Source organism: Ranitomeya imitator, chromosome 9, assembly GCF_032444005.1.
Source record: "Ranitomeya imitator isolate aRanImi1 chromosome 9, aRanImi1.pri, whole genome shotgun sequence".
Taxonomy (NCBI): domain Eukaryota; kingdom Metazoa; phylum Chordata; class Amphibia; order Anura; family Dendrobatidae; genus Ranitomeya; species Ranitomeya imitator.
The window spans coordinates 38,779,795-38,801,210 of NC_091290.1; the positions used below are offsets into that span (position 1 = coordinate 38,779,795).

At 45.3% G+C, this 21,416-nt stretch overlaps 1 protein-coding gene and 1 long non-coding RNA gene across 7 annotated transcripts in view; one reads left to right on the top strand and one right to left on the bottom strand.

Moving 5' to 3' along the window:
* The window catches only part of MARK2 (microtubule affinity regulating kinase 2), a 154,930-nt gene extending 149,084 nt beyond the window's left edge, over nt 1-5,846 (bottom strand). The window contains exon 1 of one of the 4 annotated variants that reach the window (XM_069738832.1): nt 4,983-5,846. In XM_069738832.1, the coding sequence (XP_069594933.1) occupies nt 4,983-5,033 (51 nt within the window). In that variant the 5' untranslated portion in view covers nt 5,034-5,846. The remainder of the gene's footprint in view (nt 1-4,982) is intronic. The other 3 variants (XM_069738827.1, XM_069738834.1, XM_069738829.1) reach the window with 3 other exon arrangements.
* Nucleotides 5,799-17,271, top strand: LOC138648867 (uncharacterized). Of its 3 annotated transcripts, none has more exons than XR_011315205.1 (4): nt 5,799-5,930; nt 10,483-10,714; nt 13,861-13,894; nt 16,944-17,271. It is a non-coding gene; the product is annotated as an uncharacterized lncRNA (long non-coding RNA). The 3 variants fall into 3 exon arrangements; XR_011315204.1 differs by having other exon boundaries at nt 10,483-10,670; XR_011315206.1 differs by having other exon boundaries at nt 5,835-5,930; nt 10,587-10,670.
* The last annotated feature ends 4,145 nt before the right edge of the window (nt 17,272-21,416 follow it).

Here is a 21,416-nt window from a genome sequence, read left to right on the forward strand (position 1 = left end):
TCTCTCAGAATATGGAGTGACAAGTGCCACAGTATACGAGGAAGAGGGGGCTAATCTCACAGAATATGGAGTGACAAGTGCCATAGTATACGGGGAAGAGGGGGCTAATCTCTCAGAATATGGAGTGACAAGTGCCATAGTATACGGGGAAGAGGGGGCTAATCTCTCAGAATATGGAGTGACAAGTGCCATAGTATACGGGGAAGAGGGGGCTAATCTCACAGAATATGGAGTGACAAGTGCCATAGTATGCGGGGAAGAGGGGACTAATCTCACAGAATATGGAGTGACAAGTGCCATAGTATACGAGGAAGAGGGGGCTAATCTCACAGAATATGGAGTGACAAGTGCCGTAGTAATTAGAGTAGGGGAGGGAACCTAATCTCTCAGACTACAGCGTGGACAGTACCTTAGTAAATAGGGGGGGGGGCTAATCTCTAAGAATACGGAGTGACCAGTACCATAGTAATCAAGGGGAGGGGCTAATCTCTCAGAACAGAGTGAGCAATGCTGTAGCACAAAAGGGGTGCAGGGGCCTAATCTCACAGAATTCTGGGTGACCAGTACCATAATAATCAGTGAGGGATTAATCTCACAGAATGCAGGGTGATCAGTACCATAGTAATGAGAGAGGGGGTGGTGGTAATCTCACAGAATATGGGGTGACCAGTGCCATAGTAATCAGAGGGGGGTGGTAATTTCACAGAATACGGAGTGACCAGTACCATAGTAATCAAGGGGAGGGGCTAATCTCTCAGAACAGAGTGAGCAATGCTGTAGCACAAAAGGGGTGCAGGGGCCTAATCTCACAGAATTCTGGGTGACCAGTACCATAATAATCAGTGAGGGATTAATCTCACAGAATGCAGGGTGATCAGTACCATAGTAATGAGAGAGGGGGTGGTGGTAATCTCACAGAATATGGGGTGACCAGTGCCATAGTAATCAGAGGGGGGTGGTAATTTCACAGAATACGGGGTGACCAGTGCCATAGTAATCAGAGAGGGAGGTAATCTCAGAGTACAGGGTCACCAGTGTCATAGTAATCAAAGAGGGGGATGGTAAACTCACAGAATACAGGGTGACCAGTGTCACAGTAATCAGAGAGGGGGATGGTAATCTCACAGAATACAGGGTGACCAGTGCTATAGTAATCAGAGGGGGGGGGGGTGTAATCTCGCAGAATATAGGGTGACCAGTGCCATAGTAATCAGAGGGGGGGTGGTAATCTCGCAGAATACAGGGTGACCAGTGCCATGGTAATCAGAGGGGGGGTAATCTCGCAGAATACGGGGTGACCAGTGCCATAGTAATCAGAGGTGGGTGGTAATCTCGCAGAATATAGAGTGACCAGTGCTATAGTAATCAGAGGGGGGGTGGTAATCTCGCAGAATATAGGGTGACCAGTGCCATAGTATTCAGAGAGGGGGTGGTAATCTCACAGAATATAGGGTGACCAGTGCCATAGTAATCAGAGGGGGGGGTGGTAATCTTGCAGAATATAGGGTGACCAGTGCTATAGTAATCAGAGGGGGGGTGGTAATCTCGCCGAATTTAGGGTGACCAGTGCCATAGTAATCAGAGGGGGGGGGGTAATCTCGCAGAATACGGAGTGACCAGTGCCATAGTAATCAGAGGGGTGGTGGTAATCTCGCAGAATAAGGGGTGACCAGAGCCATAGTAATCAGAGGGGGTAATCTCGCAGAATATAGGGTGACCAGTGCCATAGTAATCAGAGGGGGGGTGGTAATCTCACAGAATATAGGGTGACCAGTGCCACAGTAATCAGAGGGGGGGGAGGGTAATCTCGCAGAATACGGGGTGACCAGTGCCATAGTAATCAGAGGGGGGGTGGTAATCTCACAGAATACAGGGTGACCAGTGCCATAGTAATCAGAGGGGGGTGGTAATCTCACAGAATATAGGGTGACCAGTGCCATAGTAATCAGAGGGGGATGGTAATCTCACAGAATATAGGGTGACCAGTGCCATAGTAATCAGAGGGGGATGGTAATCTCACAGAATATAGGGTGACCAGTGCCATAGTAATCAGAGAGGGGGTAATCTCACAGAATACAGGGTGACCAGTGCCATAGTAATCAGAGAGGGGGTAATCTCACAGAATACAGGGTGACCAGTGCCATAGTAATCAGAAGGGGGTGGTAATCTCACAGAATATAGGGTGACCAGTGCCACAGTAATCAGAGAGGGGGTGGTAATCTCACAGAATACAGGGTGACCAGTGCCATAAGAATCAGAGGGGGGGGCTAATCTCACAGAATATGGAGTGACAAGTGCTATAGTACACGGGGAAGAGGGGGCTAATCTCACAGAATATGGAGTGACAAGTGCTATAGTATACGTGGAAGAGGGGGCTAATCTCACAGAATATGGAGTGACAAGTGCCATAGTATGCAGGGAAGAGGGGGCTAATCTCTCAGAATATGGAGTGACAAGTGCTATAGTATACGAGGAAGAGGGGGCTAATCTCACAGAATATGGAGTGACATGTGCTATAGTATACGAGGAAGAGGGGGCTAATCTCACAGAATATGGAGTGACATGTGCTATAGTATACGAGGAAGAGGGGGCTAATCTCTCAGAATATGGAGTGACAAGTGCTATAGTATACGAGGAAGAGGGGGCTAATCTCACAGAATATGGAGTGACAAGTGCTATCGTATACGAGGAAGAGGGGGCTAATCTCACAGAATATGGAGTGACAAGTGCTATCGTATACGGGGAAGAGATGGCTAATCTCTCAGAATATGGAGTGACAAGTGCTATAGTATACGAGGAAGAGGGGGCTAATCTCACAGAATATGGAGTGACATGTGCCATAGTACACGGGGAAGAGGGGGCTAATCTCACAGAATATGGAGTGACAAGTGCCACAGTATACGAGGAAGAGGGGGCTAATCTCACAGAATATGGAGTGACAAGTGCTATAGTATACGGGGAAGAGGGGGCTAATCTCTCAGAATATGGAGTGACAAGTGCCATAGTATGCGGGAAAGAGGGGACTAATCTCACAGAATATGGAGTGACAAGTGCCATAGTATACGAGGAAGAGGGGGCTAATCTCACAGAATATGGAGTGACAAGTGCCGTAGTAATTAGAGTAGGGGAGGGAACCTAATCTCTCAGACTACAGCGTGGACAGTACCTTAGTAAATAGGGGGGGGGGGGGCTAATCTCTAAGAATACGGAGTGACCAGTACCATAGTAATCAAGGGGAGGGGCTAATCTCTCAGAACAGAGTGAGCAATGCTGTAGCACAAAAGGGGTGCAGGGGCCTAATCTCACAGAATTCTGGGTGACCAGTACCATAATAATCAGTGAGGGATTAATCTCACAGAATGCAGGGTGATCAGTACCATAGTAATGAGAGAGGGGGTGGTGGTAATCTCACAGAATATGGGGTGACCAGTGCCATAGTAATCATAGAGGGAGGTAATCTCAGAGTACAGGGTCACCAGTGTCATAGTAATCAAAGAGGGGGATGGTAAACTCACAGAATACAGGGTGACCAGTGTCACAGTAATCAGAGAGAGGGATGGTAATCTCACAGAATACAGGGTGACCAGTGCTATAGTAATCAGAGGGGGGGGTGTAATCTCGCAGAATATAGGGTGACCAGTGCCATAGTAATCAGAGGGGGGGTGGTAATCTCGCAGAATACAGGGTGACCAGTGCCATGGTAATCAGAGGGGGGGGGGGTAATCTCGCAGAATACGGGGTGACCAGTGCCATAGTAATCGGGGGGGGGGGGTAATCTCGCAGAATATAGGGTGACCAGTGCCATAGTAATCAGAGGGGGGTGGTAATCTCGCAGAATATAGAGTGACCAGTGCTATAGTAATCAGAGGGGGGGTGGTAATCTCGCAGAATATAGGGTGACCAGTGCCATAGTAATAAGAGAGGGGGTGGTAATCTCACAGAATATAGGGTGACCAGTGCCATAGTAATCAGAGGGGGGGTGGTAATCTCACAGAATATAGGGTGACCAGTGCCATAGTAATCAGAGGGGGGGGGGGGTGGTAATCTCGCAGAATATAGGGTGACCAGTGCTATAGTAATCAGAGGGGGGGTGGTAATCTCGCCGAATTTAGGGTGACCAGTGCCATAGTAATCAGAGGGGGGGTGGTAATCTCACAGAATATAGGGTGACCAGTGCCATAATAATCAGAGGGGGGGGGGGGTAATCTCGCAGAATACGGAGTGACCAGTGCCATAGTAATCAGAGGGGTGGTGGTAATCTCGCAGAATACGGGGTGACCAGAGCCATAGTAATCAGAGGCGGGGTGGTAATCTCACAGAATATAGGGTGACCAGTGCCATAGTAATCAGAGAGGGGGTAATCTCGCAGAATATAGGGTGACCAGTGCCATAGTAATCAGAGGCGGGGTGGTAATCTCACAGAATATAGGGTGACCAGTGCCATAGTAATCAGAGGCGGGGTGGTAATCTCACAGAATATAGTGTGACCAGTGCCATAGTAATCAGAGGGGGGTTGGTAATCTCACAATATAGGGTGACCAGTGCCATAGTAATCAGAGGCGGGGTGGTAATCTCGCAGAATATAGGGTGACCAGTGCCATAGTAATCAGAGGCGGGGTGGTAATCTCACAGAATATAGGGTGACCAGTGCCATAGTAATCAGAGGGGGGTTGGTAATCTCACAGAATATAGGGTGACCAGTGCCATAGTAATCAGAGGCGGGGTGGTAATCTCACAGAATATAGGGTGACCAGTGCCATAGTAATCAGAGGGGGGTTGGTAATCTCACAGAATATAGGGTGACCAGTGCCATAGTAATCAGAGGGGGGTGATCTCATAGTAAACAATAGTTACAAAGTGTCTGTACACATAAACATCTGGCTTCCTGACAATAGTAGCCTAGTCTCACAGCCACCACATCCACCAGACCCCGTGGACACACGGACACGCAGCATTGGCGGTCTCTCGCCGCGTGGACTCACCTGGTCGGCATCGCGCTCGTTGACGGTGGGTAGGGGGGTCCGAGTGGACATTGTACTTAGTTATAGATCCGCTTTAAGAACAGCATTGGACAGGAGGAGATGAGAGGCCGTGGCAGATCAGAGGTGGGCGCTGTGATGGCGTTACAGAGGTATGGGGTGGGGAACAATTTTTGGTTTTATTAGTGGACACACAGGGAGGGTTATTATATTACAGGAGACCCCTGTGGTCTCATTCACACATTATAAAGGGTCTTTGTGAATCAGTACATGTCACTGCCCTGGTGATAGTGGTGGGCAGCAGGGGGGCTCTGATTAGGCCCCGGCCAGTGAGTGGCGCACTAATGCGGGACACTACACTGTGAGGGGCGCACAGGTGACCCCTGGTGGTCGGGGCAGGTGTCACCGTCCCACACCCTCAGGTGAGCCGCACACATGCGCACTACAGGTCCTCCTGTAAGTATGTCTTCCTGACAGCAGAGCCAGCAGCAACACGCCCACTTCACCTCGGGAGTTACTGAGTAATGGAAGCCGCTGGGCCGCCGGACCGCACCAAAGGTGTCAGTCAGGTTGTGTGTGAGGCGGGGGCGGGAGAGGAAAGTAATGGTGAGGAGGGGGGGTGACACAGGTAGATTCTCCCGCCCAGGTCTGGCGCCTCCCCCTTCCCCCCCAGTGCGCGCTGTTGATCTCCCGCTCGCTTGCTCCAGGTGTGTCCCCGCTCTCGCAGCTCTCTATGGAGGGAGGAGGGGGGAGGGGCGCGCACGCATGCACGCACGACCCCGGAGTCACCTGACTCGAGCGCGCGATGCTTCCTGCGCGTAGGGAGCTGCGCGCGCATACCCGGACCTGTCCTCAGCTGCTGCTCACAGCCACACACACAGGCCGCTCACTGCGCGTGCGCAGCCGAGGATGCCATTACACCAACACCAACAATAGAGGGCGCTAATGCTGGTAAGTGGCAGAAGCCGCTCAGGATTTCTCGCGGGTTTCAGTCCCAGTTCACACTGGGCATTTTGCTTAGTAGAAAAACTCAAATAACATAACCTTAATGTGAAAACGATCTGTATGGACTTATATAAAGGACACATACTTTTTACCATTTTTTTTTCTTACTACAGCCAAAACTTTTTTTTTTTACTTTTTCGTCCCCTTGGCAGGATGAGTTCTAGTCCCACGTGCCCATTACATTCCTTTTGGCTGGTCACACGTCCGTGGATTTCTTTTGCAGACCGCTTGGTTACGATCCGAGTCACACATTTATAGTTACAGTGGGGAAAAGAAATATTTGACATTCTGCCGATTTTGCACATTTTCCCACATATAAAAAAAGGAGAGATCTGTAATTTTTATCATAGGTACACGTCACCTGTGGAAGACAATCTAAAAATACAAAGCAGAAAATCACATGGTAGGATTTTACATAATTTGCATTTTATTGCATGAAATAAGTATTTGATACAATAGAAAAACAGAATGTAATATTTGGTGCAGAAACCTTTGTCTGTGATTACAGGGGTCAGACGTTTCCTGTAGTTTGCACACAGAGCAGCAGGGATTTTGGCCCCCTCCTCCATACAGACCTCCAGATCTTTTATATTTCGGGGCGGTCACTGTGATTACAGAGGTCAGACGTTTCCTGTAGTTAACACACAGAGCAGCAGGGATTTTGGCCCCCTCCTACATACAGACCTTCTCCAGATCTTTTATATTTTGGGTGGTCACTGTGATTACAGGGGTCAGACGTTTCCTGTAGTTTGCACACAGAGCAGCAGGGATTTTGGCCCCCTCCTCCATACAGACCTCCAGATCTTTTATATTTCGGGGCGGTCACTGTGATTACAGAGGTCAGACGTTTCCTGTAGTTAACACACAGAGCAGCAGGGATTTTGGCCCCCTCCTCCATACAGACCTTCTCCAGATCTTTTATATTTTGGGTGGTCACTGTGATTACAGGGGTCAGACGGTTCCTGTAGTTTGCACACAGAGCAGCAGGGATTTTGGCCCCCTCCTCCATACAGACCTCCAGATCTTTTATATTTCGGGGCGGTCACTGTGATTACAGAGGTCAGACGTTTCCTGTAGTTTGCACACAGAGCAGCAGGGATTTTGGCCCCCTCCTCCATACAGACCTCCAGATCTTTTATATTTCGGGGCGGTCACTGTGATTACAGAGGTCAGACGTTTCCTGTAGTTTGCACACACTGCAGCAGGGATTTTGGCCCACTCCTCCATACAGACCTTCTCCAGATCTTTTATATTTCGTGGTGGTCACTGGGCAACATTGAGTTCCAGCTCCCTCCAAAGATTTTCTTTTGGGTTCAGGTCTGGAGACTGGCTAGGCCACTCCAGGACCTGGAAATGCTTCTTACGGAGCCACTGCTTAGTTGCCCGGGCTGTGTGCTTTGGATCATTGTCATACGGGAAGACCCAACCACGACCCGTCTTCAGTGCTCTGACTGACGGAAGGAGGTCGGGGAACCTTGGTCCCCTGCAGGATTTTAATCCCTGACAGCGTAGTGTGTTACTAATGGTAATGTTTGAGACTGTGGACCCAGCTCTCTTCATGTCATTGACCAGGTCCTCCTATGTAGTTCTGTGCCGATTCCTGACCTTTCTTAGAATCCTCCTTACCCTACGAGGCGAGATCTTGCATGGAGCCTCAGACTGAGGAAGATTGAGGGTCATCTTGTGTTTCTTCCATTTTCTAAGAATTGTGCCAACAGTTGTTGCCTTCTCACCAAGCTGCTTGCCTATTGTCCTGTAACCCATCCCAGCCTTGTGCAGGTCTACAATTTTGTCCTTAGACAGCTCTTTGGTCTCGGCCATGGTGGAGAGGTTGGAGTGTGATTGAGTGTGTGGAGAGATGTCTTTTATACAGGTAACGAGTTCAAACTGTTGCAATTAATCCAGCTAATGAGTGCACAGTAGGGGGGGCTTGTTAAAGAAAAACAGGTCAATCAATCAAATACTTATTTCATGCCAAAAAAATGCAATTTAATTATTTAAAAATCCTACAATGTGATTTTCTGCTCTATATGTTTAAATTCTGTCTCTCACAGGTGAAGTGTACCTGCGACAGAAATTACAGCCCTCTCTATTCTTTTCAGGTGGGAAAACTTGCAACATCGGCAGTGTATTAAATACTTATATTCCCCACTATAAGCGAGGCCTTAAAGGGGTTGTCCAGGCTTGGGGTACAAGTCTGCATTCGCATATAGTGATCCCTCACGGTGCGCACAGTGCACGCTGTTAGGATTCTCCAGCTCTGGGAGCGGGTGGTTATATGACTGCAGGTATGTGATTTGCATACTTCCAGACACTTTTCGACTAGACATGTCCAACCTCGCCACTCAATTCGCTTGCATTGACCGAGGCAGCGCACGTCTAGTCGGCATGTGATCATGTGTATGCAAATCATATACTTGTGGTCACATGCCCGCCACTCCCAGGGCGGGAGATTCTTGACAGCATGCAATGTGCATGCTGTGAGGATTCACTCTATGTGACTGCAGACTTGTACCCCAAGCCTGGACAACCCCTTTAAACTATGAGGGTAAGGCCAGGATCACACATACGCAAGATATGGCCGCATCTCGCAGGTGAAAACCCAGCTCTGGTGCCGGCACTCCGGAGCGTGCAGCCGCACAGCTACACATGGAGCTGCACGCTCCGCTCTGGAGTGCCGATGCCAGAGCTCGGATTTCACCTGCGAGACTCGGCCGTATCTCGCATATATGTGATCCTGGCCTTAGAGTTATCCAGCACCAAAGGATCTAGATTTTGATACCTTACAAAAGCTATGTTTACAAGAGGAAAAATTACTACCTGCAAACCTGAAATTTGGATTCCTGTTGTAAATGTCGCAGTGGGATTCTTCAAATTAGCCCAATTGTTATTTAACAGGACATAGGCTACGTTCACATTTGCGTCTTACGACGCAGCGTAGTCGACGCAACGCACGACGCATTGACAACGCACACAAAAACGCACCGTTTTCGACGCATGCGTTCAACGGATGCGTCGTAAAACGCAGCGTTTTTTGGTGCGTTTTGCTGCGTTTTTCTGAAAAACGCAGCGTTTTTCGACGCATTCGTTGTCAAACAATGATGTCATTTATTAGTGTTTTTACACTTTTTGTTTACACTAATTTTATTTAACGACGCATGCGTTGCACAACGCATGCACGACGCACGCACTTGCGTCCCGTGCCTTATCAATTGGTTTCAATGGGGGATTGTAACGCAATTACGATGCACGGGCGACGCAAGTGCGACGCACGCGTTTTTACGGCGCTACAAAACTGCAACATGTAGCGTCGCCGGCGCCCCGCCAGGTGCGGTAAACGATGCATGCGTTGTGCGTTTTACGAAAATGCATGACAACGCATACGCATGCGTCCCCAATGTTAAAGATAGGGGCGCATGACGCATGCGTCGTTATGCGTCGACGACGCTGCGTCGTAAGACGCAAATGTGAACGTAGCCTTACATGCACCTTTTCTGAGTGGAATCAATTGCAATAATCACCATTACATGGATTTAAAAATATGCAGAAATGTTATCCTTCAACGCAGATTTTTTTGCCCTATCGACAGATCAATTCCTTCTCTTCCGCTCAACTCTGTCAAAGAGGGGACGTCACTGGCGACATCATGTTGATTGACAACCGGCTCAACCTGACGCAGCAGGGAGCCAGCTATCAGTCAACATGATGTCGGCAGTGACGCCCCACCGACAGAACTGAGCGGAAGAGAAGGAACTGATCTGTCGACATGAAGTCACAGGAAGCAGGAGAATCGCCGGCAGGAGCTGTCTGGGACCGCACTGAGCCAGAAAATATTTGCAGAAAAGGTAGATATATTAAGCAAATACCTGCTGATAAGTTTTTAGTCCCGTTGAAAAAAAATATGTCCTGAATAACCTGTCAAATCCCGCCTGATCCAAGCACAAGACTCCATTTAAAAAAAAAAAAAAAAAACTGGATCAATTGCAACCGGAGCAAAAACAGATGCAAAATGGAAACCATCCGTTATGATCCATGTTAAAAAGTAATAATCTAGTTACTGTTTTTTTATGGCTGGATAAAAACGTTGCACTGACTTTGTTTTATTGGCCCAGCCAAAAAAAAAAAAAAAGATAGCAGGCGGAATGGAAGCAAACAGAAGACATTTTATGACAATCTCTTCCCATTAAAATGAGTGGATACAAAAACGGGAAAAACTGCTGGATATGTGAACAGGGCCTTAGGCACCAGGCATTCGTTAGATGTATCCATACGGCAAGTAAACCTACAACACATTGTCTATAAACTAAAAAGTCTCCATCTCTAGCCAATATGTCCCATCTATCCATCATACATTCATAATTCATTTTTTGGTATCTCCACATTACCAAAGGACAAAAGTACTCTAACAAGGTGCAATAAGTCTTATACTTTACCATATAGTATTTGCAGTCTTTATCTTAGAAGACCCCTTTCTTGTTTTTTTTAACTCACCTCATAGAGATCCGCCGGTGACCCCATACAGATGCATGCCAGGCACCTATTTCTGGGGACGTGAAACCATCTTCTTTGGTACATGATGACTCCTGTGTGTTTCTGTCTCAGACTTCCAAAAAGACTGTGGTGTCTAGAGGAGATGGAAGATGATCACAAGCACAAGCCAGGACTGGCGGATGAGCACATTTACATGTATGCATGACAATTACCTGATGTCATCATTTTATTATCTAAAGGTATTTTACACATCTGTAAGCTATGTCACATTCCCGGTGCACATGGCTATGACTATGGTATAATGCTGTTAGTATGCCTGGCAGCAATGGCTAGTTTTTATTATTTATTATTTTACTATGCATCATGGCAGAAGCAACAATGTGACTTAACAGTAGGTATCTGAAACAATGTAGCAGTCACATGTTACATTTGGAAACAGCTATCAGACGTAGGAAGTGCAGAGCTTCTTATCTAATGAGCGTAGTCTCGACACATTACTATGGGACATTTCGAGGATATGCCTGTTCTTGCTTTTCGTGGAATAGAAAGGGTGGACAAACCCATATGGGGAGACAGTTATAGACCGAAATTATTGGATCATCAAGCAAAGCATTAATATGTATAAGGTGTTCGTTTGATGTTAATTAAGCAATTTCTATGATGACCTAAAAATCGTTTGTCGGCAGCTCGTCCCGTCATGTAAGTAATGGATAGGCCGACAAAAATAATGTCAAATGTACGGAAGCGAGTGACACAAATGATCGTTTGATGGGAGAAAAAAAATGATTGCAACCTGTCAATTATCGTAAACAGTCACTGGTCAACTTGCTACATTGACGATTGAGAGACCCCTGTGCTCGTGTTAGGGTACGTGCGCAAACAGGTCTCTTTATTAGACAGTCAAAAATGAGTTATTCAAGCACAAACTGCTATAGGAAAATGCTCCTATGTGGATTTTTCTAGGTATTTTTATTTTTTTTTCTTGCCTGAAATGTAAATGTTTTTTCTTTGTTTGTTTTCGTTGGCATTCTCTGTAAATATTTTGGAAATGTTTTCTTTTTAGTGATTACTTTTTTTTTGTGGGCGATTTTCTCACTTCTATAAAGCCCTTTATGCAATGAATTAAACACTAAACATTTAATGCAGTCTTCCCGTTGACTTCTATTGAAAAGTACGGAGAGACTTCATAGCAGAAAATGAAAAATTGACAAGTCAATTAATTTAAACAGTTGGTATTTTTGAAAACCTGAAGCTAGTTAACAACAATCTTAAAAAAAATAATGTTCCCCCACTCCAGTCTTCGAGAGCCACCAACAGATCATGTTTTCAAGATTTCCATAGTAAAGCACAGTTGATAATTCAATCAATGCAAAGAAAATCCTGAAAACATGATGTGTTGTTGGCTCTGGAGGACTGGAGTTGGGTAATAAACATAAGGATGAATGACCTCGGGGAGATCAAAACATCCAACACCGCGGATACACCATCACGTGTTTCTCAACGCAGTGATCCAGAACACTGCTCCCATCCCTTATGGGAAATAAAACTCCAAAACAGCTGTCTGTGGATGGATACCATGTTTTGGCATAGGTGGTTTTCCTTTTTGGATGCTGCCCTTCCCGTGGTTGTTCCTTCCCGATGAAAGACCTGGCTATTTATTGCTTGCGTTGAGAAACATGTGATGGTGTCGCCGTGGCTTTTCTACATGGAGTTGGGTAACACTGATCTACAGACTGAACGTCAAGTTATTTTTCTCTAGAAAGTAATAGGAAGAGTCCCTTAAGTGTTTTTGTTATTTTTAATGTGTTTGCAGTGAATTTGCTCCAAAAGACTCCACGAAAAACTGTGCACATGTTCTAAACAGTGTTTTTCAACTCCAGCCCTCAAGACCCACCAACAGGTCAAGTTTTCAGGATATCCTTAGTATTGTACAGGTGATAATTTCATCACCTGCTCAAGCAGTAATTCCTTTACCTATGCAATACTAAGGACATCCTGAAAACGTGACCTATTGGTGGCTCTTGAGGACTGGAGTTGAGAAACACTGTCCTAAAGAGACAGGGGAACACTAATGTCTTATCCGATGGCCAAATTTGTTTAGGTGAGGATGAATGATAACTGCTCACCTTATAGGGTTACTTAACCCACAATTGAGGAATCAGGGATTGAAAGCTGCTGCAGTACCCTAAGGTCGGGAGATCCCGCTGTCTAAAGTAAGTAGTAGGAGGATAGAAATGCAGAAGACCTAGTAGAGGCTTGACTATGTGGTTTATTCTCAACACGTTTCGAAGTTGGACCAACTTCTCCATCAAGAGAACCACAATATTTTTTTACTCCTGATGAAGAAGTTGGACCAACTTCAAAACGTGTTGAGGATAAACCGCATGGTCAATCCTGTCCTGCGTTTTCTGGATTTCTTTATCTTCCACTTCAGCAGTGCAGACTACCATTCCTATTCTTCTACTACTCACATGTCCTAAAGGGAATCTAAAGCTGGATATAACGTTCAGGAGAAAACCATCTCTCCAAACTCCCTCATACACTTGAGTGCTCAACTTGGCCGAACATTCAAGTGTTTACAATAGGAAGAGAAGACGCTCTCAGACACCCCTATCCGTAGCGAAGCTTCCTTGAAAAGAAAAGGATCGGACAAAAAATTCTTAACTTCCCAATCTGTTGGCAGAGAGTAGGAAGGCCCCATGGACATGAGATGTTCCACCAGTCCCACCGAAATCGGTGGATTCGGCTGACTTTCATCTAGGTGTGAGAGGACCTTTAGAGTAGAGAAGGGTTAGTTCTCAGAAGACCTTTTTGTAAGTAGAAAATATTATAACTTAAAAACATAATTGGTTTAAAAAACCCCAGAATGCCATCCTGAAATAATGTAAAATGATGAGTAATTACATTTAGACAGATAAGTAATATAATAGAGTAAATTCTTACATCTAAAATTCAGAAATAGCTGCTGGAAGCTGTAAATTATTTTCAGCGTTGAGGACAGGAGTTTCTTCAGGGTCCTGTATAGATCACACAGAGAGACAGTTTAATGAAAACTCTCCTTTTTGCCCGTAGCAATCAATCACAGGACAGCTTTCAATTTTGTTTTCACATCTGATTAACCTCTTAACAACCAAGGGGATTTTTCATTTTTGCGTTTTTGTTTCCTCCCTTTTGTAGCAATAGCTATAAGTTTTTCATTATTTTTTTTTACCATAGACAGACATATGAGAGCTTTTTTTTTTTTTTTACACAAGTTGTAGTTTTGAATGGCACCATTAATTTTACTATACAATTTGTGGGAAAATAGAGAAAAAAAATCAAAGTTTGGTTAATTTATGAAAAAAAAACAACCTACAGTTTGACCATTGTTTTTTTTCTTTTTTAGGTTTTGGAGTTAATTCAGCAAAATGATTCTCCAGGTCAGAATGATTGCTACGGTGATACTGAACTTGTCCATTTTTTTTTTTTTTTTTTTTCATTTTTCTAGTGGTGAAAAAAATCTGAAATTTAAAAAAAAACAAACGTTATCACCGTATTCTGTGACACGTAACTTTTTTATTTTTCCATCGATTGTGCTGTGTGTGGGCTCATTTTTGGCATATGTGACTGATCATTTTATTGACACCATTTCGGTGTAAATGTGGACTTTTCATTCCTTTTTATTGCATATTTTTGGGTGTTTAACATACGGTTTAAAGGGCCACTGTCACCCCCCCAGCCGTTATAAACTAAAAGAGCCACCTGTATATTCAGCTGATCGTGCCTCCTCCTAGCAATTCTTTCCCGGCGATTGCTAGGAGGAGGAGGCACGATCAGCTGAATAAACAGACGCTGTAAGGCAGGGGACCTGGGTGACAGGCTGACACACGCAGTGCGCATGCCCAGGAATCCTAGCCCCGCACTGTGCATAATGCATAACACAGTGCGGGGCAGGGATTACCGAGGTGGGTGGCCGCACTGCCCGCACAGGCGCAGTCTGCAAGCCTGGCTGGGACGTGAGACGGCCAGAGCTTACTGCGCCTGCCCCACACAGTTGTACACAGCGCAGGCGCCGGTTTTGAAGCTAAAACAGCGTGGAGGGGGCGGGGCCGAAAGCCCCTGAAGATTGGAGTGACGGCAGAGTAGCGGTTCAAGCTGGCGAAAGACAGGTATTTTAGATAAGTTTCAAAGCGCTTTATTTTGGGAATACATGAACAAAAAACTAAAAGAGCCACCTTGTTAGAATGCGGCATTACTCCTGCACAAGGTGGCTCTTTTAGTTTATAAAAACAGTCCCATTACAGTCATGAATATGCGGCTCCACCCCTATGGGAGGTGGAGCCGCATACTCATGACTGTAATCGGCGGCACCACGTGACCGCTCATACAGGAGAAGCTTGCGCTGAGAGGAAGCTGCGAGGGAGCCGGGTGAGTATTTTAGTAACAGCGGCCGGGCGCACAGGGGGTGGGAGGGGGCTGGGGACAGGGATCTTTATTTTAAACACGGAAAAAAAAAAAAGGATTTTTCATATCTTCTTTCCAGCGAACGCTGCTGGAGAGAAGAAATGAATGACGGCTTCAGCACCACGCTGGGGGGACAGCGCTTACTGTAGCGCTGTCTCCTGCACGGAACACGGACTGCACACGGACAGCGTCCGTGTGCGGTATGTGTTTTACACGGACCCATTGACTTTAATGGGTCCATGTAATCCGTGCGCTCCGACGAACACTGACATGTCTCCGTGTTTTGCATACGGACACACGGTCCGTGAAAACACGCTGACATGTGCAGAGACACATTGATTTCAATGTGTCTAAGTGAGTCAGTGTCTCCGGTACGTGAGGAAACTGTCACCTCACGTACTGGAGCCACTGACGTGTGAAACCGGCCTTACACAGCGCATGATAGCCACTGTTACACTGCTGAAATATTTCTAGTTACCCCTTTAAAATATATTAAAAAAACAAGGCTTTTCCGCTCTTTTCTTCAAGCTCCCTAAACTGCAATAGTCCCTCTAAAGTAACCCCTTCAGATCCTCACTAGCTAACTTCTTACATTTTCTGGCTCCAGCTCCTCCATAATTGTGTGGCTCTGCTCAGTGTCAAGTGGGCGGTCCTTCAGTGCTGCCCATGTGACCACTGTGAACTACATTTCCCACAAGCACCTGCTTCCTCTCCACACTCCTGCTGTCTCCATGCACAGATAACATTAGCTACTACTTGTCTGTCCCTACAAATCCCAACCTTTCACCTTCTAATCCTCTGTCCTCCAATTCTGTTTGTATTTCCCCTATATTTCATCTCCGCCTTCCAAAACCTGTTTGTGTTGCCCATAGCAACCAATCACAGCGCAGCTTTTATTTTACCAGAGCTGTTAAAATAATGAAAGCTGAGCTCTGATTGGTTGCTGTGGACAACAAAGCCAGTTGCACCTTCAGACCGTAGAGATGGAGGCCTGGTTGTATTTATAGATAGGAGGCGGCCATTATATCACATGTGGATGGAAATATTCACGCTTGTCTGAGAAAAAACATTCTCGTTTGGCACTTCTGCTCTTGCTCTGCTTTGTCACACAGCCGAGTAGCGCAGTCAGAGAGGAGGAGGAGGGCTTTTCCTCACAATGTCAGTGCCCACTCTGAGTAATCACGCACGCGCGGTTTCATTACAATGCAAGGCCGGTTTGACACGTCCTGATACTTCCGGTACCGGAAAAAATGATACCGGAAATGTCAGTGTCCATGTGGGTAATACTTGCGGCACATGTGTGGCAACCGTGTCCCGCATCAGTACCTCACAGACGGGCAACAGGGAAGAAGCGGTACAGTAAGTGCTGTTCCCCGGCGCTGGGTTGTGAAGACGCTCTCATAATTCTCCCCTGCTCTGCCACCTGCACTATAAATAAATAAAAGAAAAAAATGGCATGAGTTCCCCTGTATTTTGTATAACCAGCCAGGCAAAACTCACAGCTAGGGGCTGCAACTCTCAGCTGTTACCTTCAGCAAGGCTTGTTATCAAAAATAGAGGGGTCCCCCCTTCATTTTTCACAACCAGCCTTGCTAAAGCTGACAGCTGAGGGTTGCAGCCCCCAGCTGTGTGTCACAGGGCACTAACCAAGTCTCTGACTCTCCAGCGTGTTGCCCTGCCTATTGCCAACCTCTTTGCTTGATAGCTCACTGCCTAATTTCCTTGCCTGACATAACAGTCAGTGAGTTATAAATCAAGCTGAAGAGGATGTTGATGGGTAAAAAATCAACCTTGGGAGGCAAAACCTCGGGAAGTGCTCTGTCATGCCCAGAGCACTTAATGCCTCATTGGCTGGTTTCTCGGAAATGCAGCAACTGATAGAATATATAAAGGTGTCGATGGATTTAGCATCCAAAGACCTGCATGCCCATATATATATGATTTAAAGGGGATGATGGGGGGTTGGGGAGTTTGATCTCCCTGACAAATTCGCTTTGAGTTAACTGTGGATTGTTCCCTCTTCAGATCTTCTCTAGAAGACCTTTCGTCTCCGGTATTGCACAGTTTTGCATGGACAATAAGTAATGCTGAATTTCCCCTACAGTGGCACAGCAGGGAAAATTAACACTTACTGCCTGGATTTCCCACAAATACCAGCAAATTTCTGGCATCCCAGCAGGGAACTTCTATACAATCAACTTATTTTCAAGGGACTCCTATAACAAGCAAGGGTTTCTCATCTATTGCTCCTTGTCAATAATAGGATCTTGGATTTTTAAAACTACACTCAAGAATTATTGGAATCATACTTGTTCTTGGTTTTATTTGAATACATTAAATTTACATCAGAGAATAATGCTTTTTTGTAATGAGTATTAAAGACAAATACATGCTACATAAGGTTCATCTCATGGTTTAGCACTGGTTTTGTCCTATCTATTATATTGTAAAGAGGGACTGATGTACTGTAATTAGTCCAAACAATCACATACAGGCATCTAATTAATGGTATGACTAACAACAGCAGGCAAGAAAGATACTGAAGAGGAGGGAGAGCAAATACTATTCTAGCCAATGCAAAAATAAAAAAAGCTGACAGCCCCAGCATGGAGATGAGTAAAGCAGAACATACTGCGATGGGAGTTCTGAGAAGAGATCACCAAGAATATTGCATATATATCCAGGCTTGACCAGGACTATTTTACTTTTTCTACTATGGTCCTAAACACTAGCAGTCAGATAGCTGCTAACAGAAGCAAATACCTGCCTGTTCTACCCAGGGTCGGCTCAGATCAGTTACCAACCACTCCTGCCAGTGATCCAGCTGTTCTATGTCAACAGAGCAGATCTTCTTCCACGCTGCCCTTTTGATGGAGCCTGAGTGCCAACATCATGCTGATTGACACCCGGCTCCTCGCAGTTAGGATGATAATTGCAAGACGAACTGGTTAGGATAATGGACTACGGCCGTTTCGTGTGGTGTCGTGTGCGCTTCAACGGGTCCTGATCTGGACCTGTTGAAGTGTATACTACGCGAAACGGCCGTAGTCCATTAACCTAACCAGTTTGTGTTGCAATTGTGAGTACTCACCTGTTTCTTAGTGCCATTCAGCTTTTTTCTTGTTTTTTTATGGTTTACAAAAAAAAAAAAAAAACCTCTGCCTTTTGCACCAGGTGTCCCAGAAAATTCAGGACAGTTGGCAATTACCGTTTAGGTAATTTGGTTAATAAGCAGAGGAAAGCAAGAAGGTAGGAAGTGTAGCCTTGGAGAAAGTAGATCGTGGTAAGGGGGCTTTGTATGGGGAATCAAAAGAGAAATTGGGAGCTAGAGATGTGGGTAAAAGCTAAAGAGTATGTCAGTTCATCAGCCAGTGAGAGTTCCTTCCCTGACTGCCCCATAAATGTGAACTCTTGACTTGGTCAAGCGCTCATGTGTTTTCAATGGGTAGAACAATAAAGTATTTTCTGGGCTGTATTAGTAATTCCCTTAGGAGTGAATGGAGAGACTGGTGCATGTGTGGCCACCTCACCCCCCACTGCTGGTTGGGCGCTACCCAGAAGGGGTAATCAAGGACCTCAAGTCCTGGCGATAGAGGTGGAACCTGCACCTATTGGACACTTATGGTAAATCCTGTCGACGTAATAAATGTCTCTTATGAGAAAACAGCTTCATTACATGGCAGACGCACTGAATCAGGGTCTTTTCATCACCCCCCCCCCCTCTAGCAAAATCACACTCATGCTTTCTACTACTAATTGCTGTCACACTATTTCTTATAAAACTTTGTTTTTGCACCAGAAACTGCATGAAAAATAATTTTCCTTGTGGTTAAAGTGAAACTCCAGACTTCCCCTTTACTGTGGCTACTTTGGTTCAATATATATGTGACAATTATTACTTTTTTGTTACATGTTGGTTTCGTTTTCCTTTCACACTGAGTGACCGATGTTTCAGGATTTTTCAACACAAACTGTTATGCAAGTAACATAGTAACATAGTTAGTAAGGCTGAAAAAAGACATTTGTCCATCCAGTTCAGCCTATATTCCATCATAATAAATCCCCAGATCTACGTCCTTCTACAGAACCTAATAATTGTATGATACAATATTGTTCTGCTCCAGGAAGACATCCAGGCCTCTCTTGAACCCCTCGACTGAGTTCGCCATCACCACCTCCTCAGGCAAGCAATTCCAGATTCTCACTGCCCTAACAGTAAAGAATCCTCTTCTATGTTGGTGGAAAAACCTTCTCTCCTCCAGACGCAAAGAATGCCCCCTTGTGCCCGTCACCGTTATGGAACCACGGTGCCACAGTCCGGGGACAGCCTGGAGGGACGCAACTAAGCGAACACCTGACTATTCACTAGAACCCCTGATGGTGGGGTTGGACCTGGCACCAGGTGACCGGCAGGTGCTACTCCAGAACGAACCCACGGAGCCATGACAGCTTGCCCCCAAGGGGGACACTGCAGTAGGAATGGCCAGAAACTGGTTAATGTGATGGTACAGCTAGAAGACCGGTGTTAGATCAGGCACAAGCTGGACTGGTATAGTACTGCATGCAACTGCAGACTTGTGAATCCTCACAGTGTGTAGTGTGCACACTATTAGGATTCGCCAGTGCCAGGAGCGGGCAGTCACGTAATCGCAAGTATGTGATTTTCATACTTCTGGCTACTTTTCGACTAGACGTGTCTGTCCTCGATCATTACACTTGCATTAAGCGAGACCACGCACGTCTAGTCGGCACGTGACCACATGTATGCAAATCACATACTTGTTGTCACGCTCATGCCGCTCCCGGCAATGGAGATTCCTAGCAGTGCACACTGTGAAGATTCACAAGTCTGCGGTTACATAGAGTGACTGCAGACTTGTTCCCCAAGCCTGGACAACCCCTTTAAAGATTATACCAAAAAATAACCACTTGGAAAATATATATATATATATATATATATATATATATATATATATAGAAACAGGAACACATGGACTACTTGCACAGTGAACAAGTCTGTATGATCATGTTCACACACCACCAAGAAACCTGAAGACACAAAAGAGAATAGTAAAACCAAAAACACTCAGTTTGAAAAAATGTTGCAGTAATCCGCAAGTGCTAGTAAAAGATGTAAAAAACAGGGTATTTGGTTGATACGTTTTTTGCAAAAAATGTATACTAAGCTGCTCTACCAATCTTCACGGTATACCCTTATCAGAGCAGTCCTAACTAATGTATGCAATCCCTATCTGATGTATTTAAAAACCTGATCATCTGTATATAACCTGTGTGAACAGGGTTCAGAGAGGAAAAATCCATGTGTGCATACAGGGTAGAACAGCTTTTGTGCAGATAGCCCAAGAGGAGTGGTGGAACTCCCCAGTCTTGTAGACACAAGAGAACAATTATGGAAACAGGAACACATGGGCTACTTGCACAGTGAACAAGTCTGTATGATCATGTTCACACACCACCAAGAAACCTGAAGACACAAAAGAGAATAGTAAAACCAAAAACACTCAGTTTGAAAAAATGTTGCAGTAATCCGCAAGTGCTAGTAAAAGATGTAAAAAACAGGGTATTTGGTTGATACGTTTTTTGCAAAAAATGTATACTAAGCTGCTCTACCAATCTTCACGGTATACCCTTATCAGAGCAGTCCTAACTAATGTAAGCAATCCCTATCTGATGTATTTAAAAACCTGATCATCTGTATATAACCTGTGTGAACAGGGTTCAGAGAGGAAAAATCCATGTGTGCATACAGGGTAGAACAGCTTTTGTGCAGATAGCCCAAGAGGAGTGGTGGAACTCCCCAGTCTTGTAGACACAAGAGAACAATTATGGAAACAGGAACACATGGGCTACTTGCACAGTGAACAAGTCTGTATGATCATGTTCACACACCACCAAGAAACCTGAAGACGCAAAAGAGAATAGTAAAACCAAAAACACTCAGTTTGAAAAAATGTTGCAGTAATCCGCAAGTGCTAGTAAAAGATGTAAAAAACAGGGTATTTGGTTGATACGTTTTTTGCAAAAAATGTATACTAAGCTGCTCTACCAATCTTCACGGTATACCCTTATCAGAGCAGTCCTAACTAATGTATGCAATCCCTATCTGATGTATTTAAAAACCTGATCATCTGTATATAACCTGTGTGAACAGGGTTCAGAGAGGAAAAATCCATGTGTGCATACAGGGTAGAACAGCTTTTGTGCAGATAGCCCAAGAGGAGTGGTGGAACTCCCCAGTCTTGTAGACACAAGAGAACAATTATGGAAACAGGAACACATGGGCTACTTGCACAGTGAACAAGTCTGTATGATCATGTTCACACACCACCAAGAAACCTGAAGACACAAAAGAGAATAGTAAAACCAAAAACACTCTGTTTGAAAAAATGTTGCAGTAATCCGCAAGTGCTAGTAAAAGATGTAAAAAACAGGGTATTTGGTTGATACGTATTTTGCAAAAAATGTATACTAAGCTGC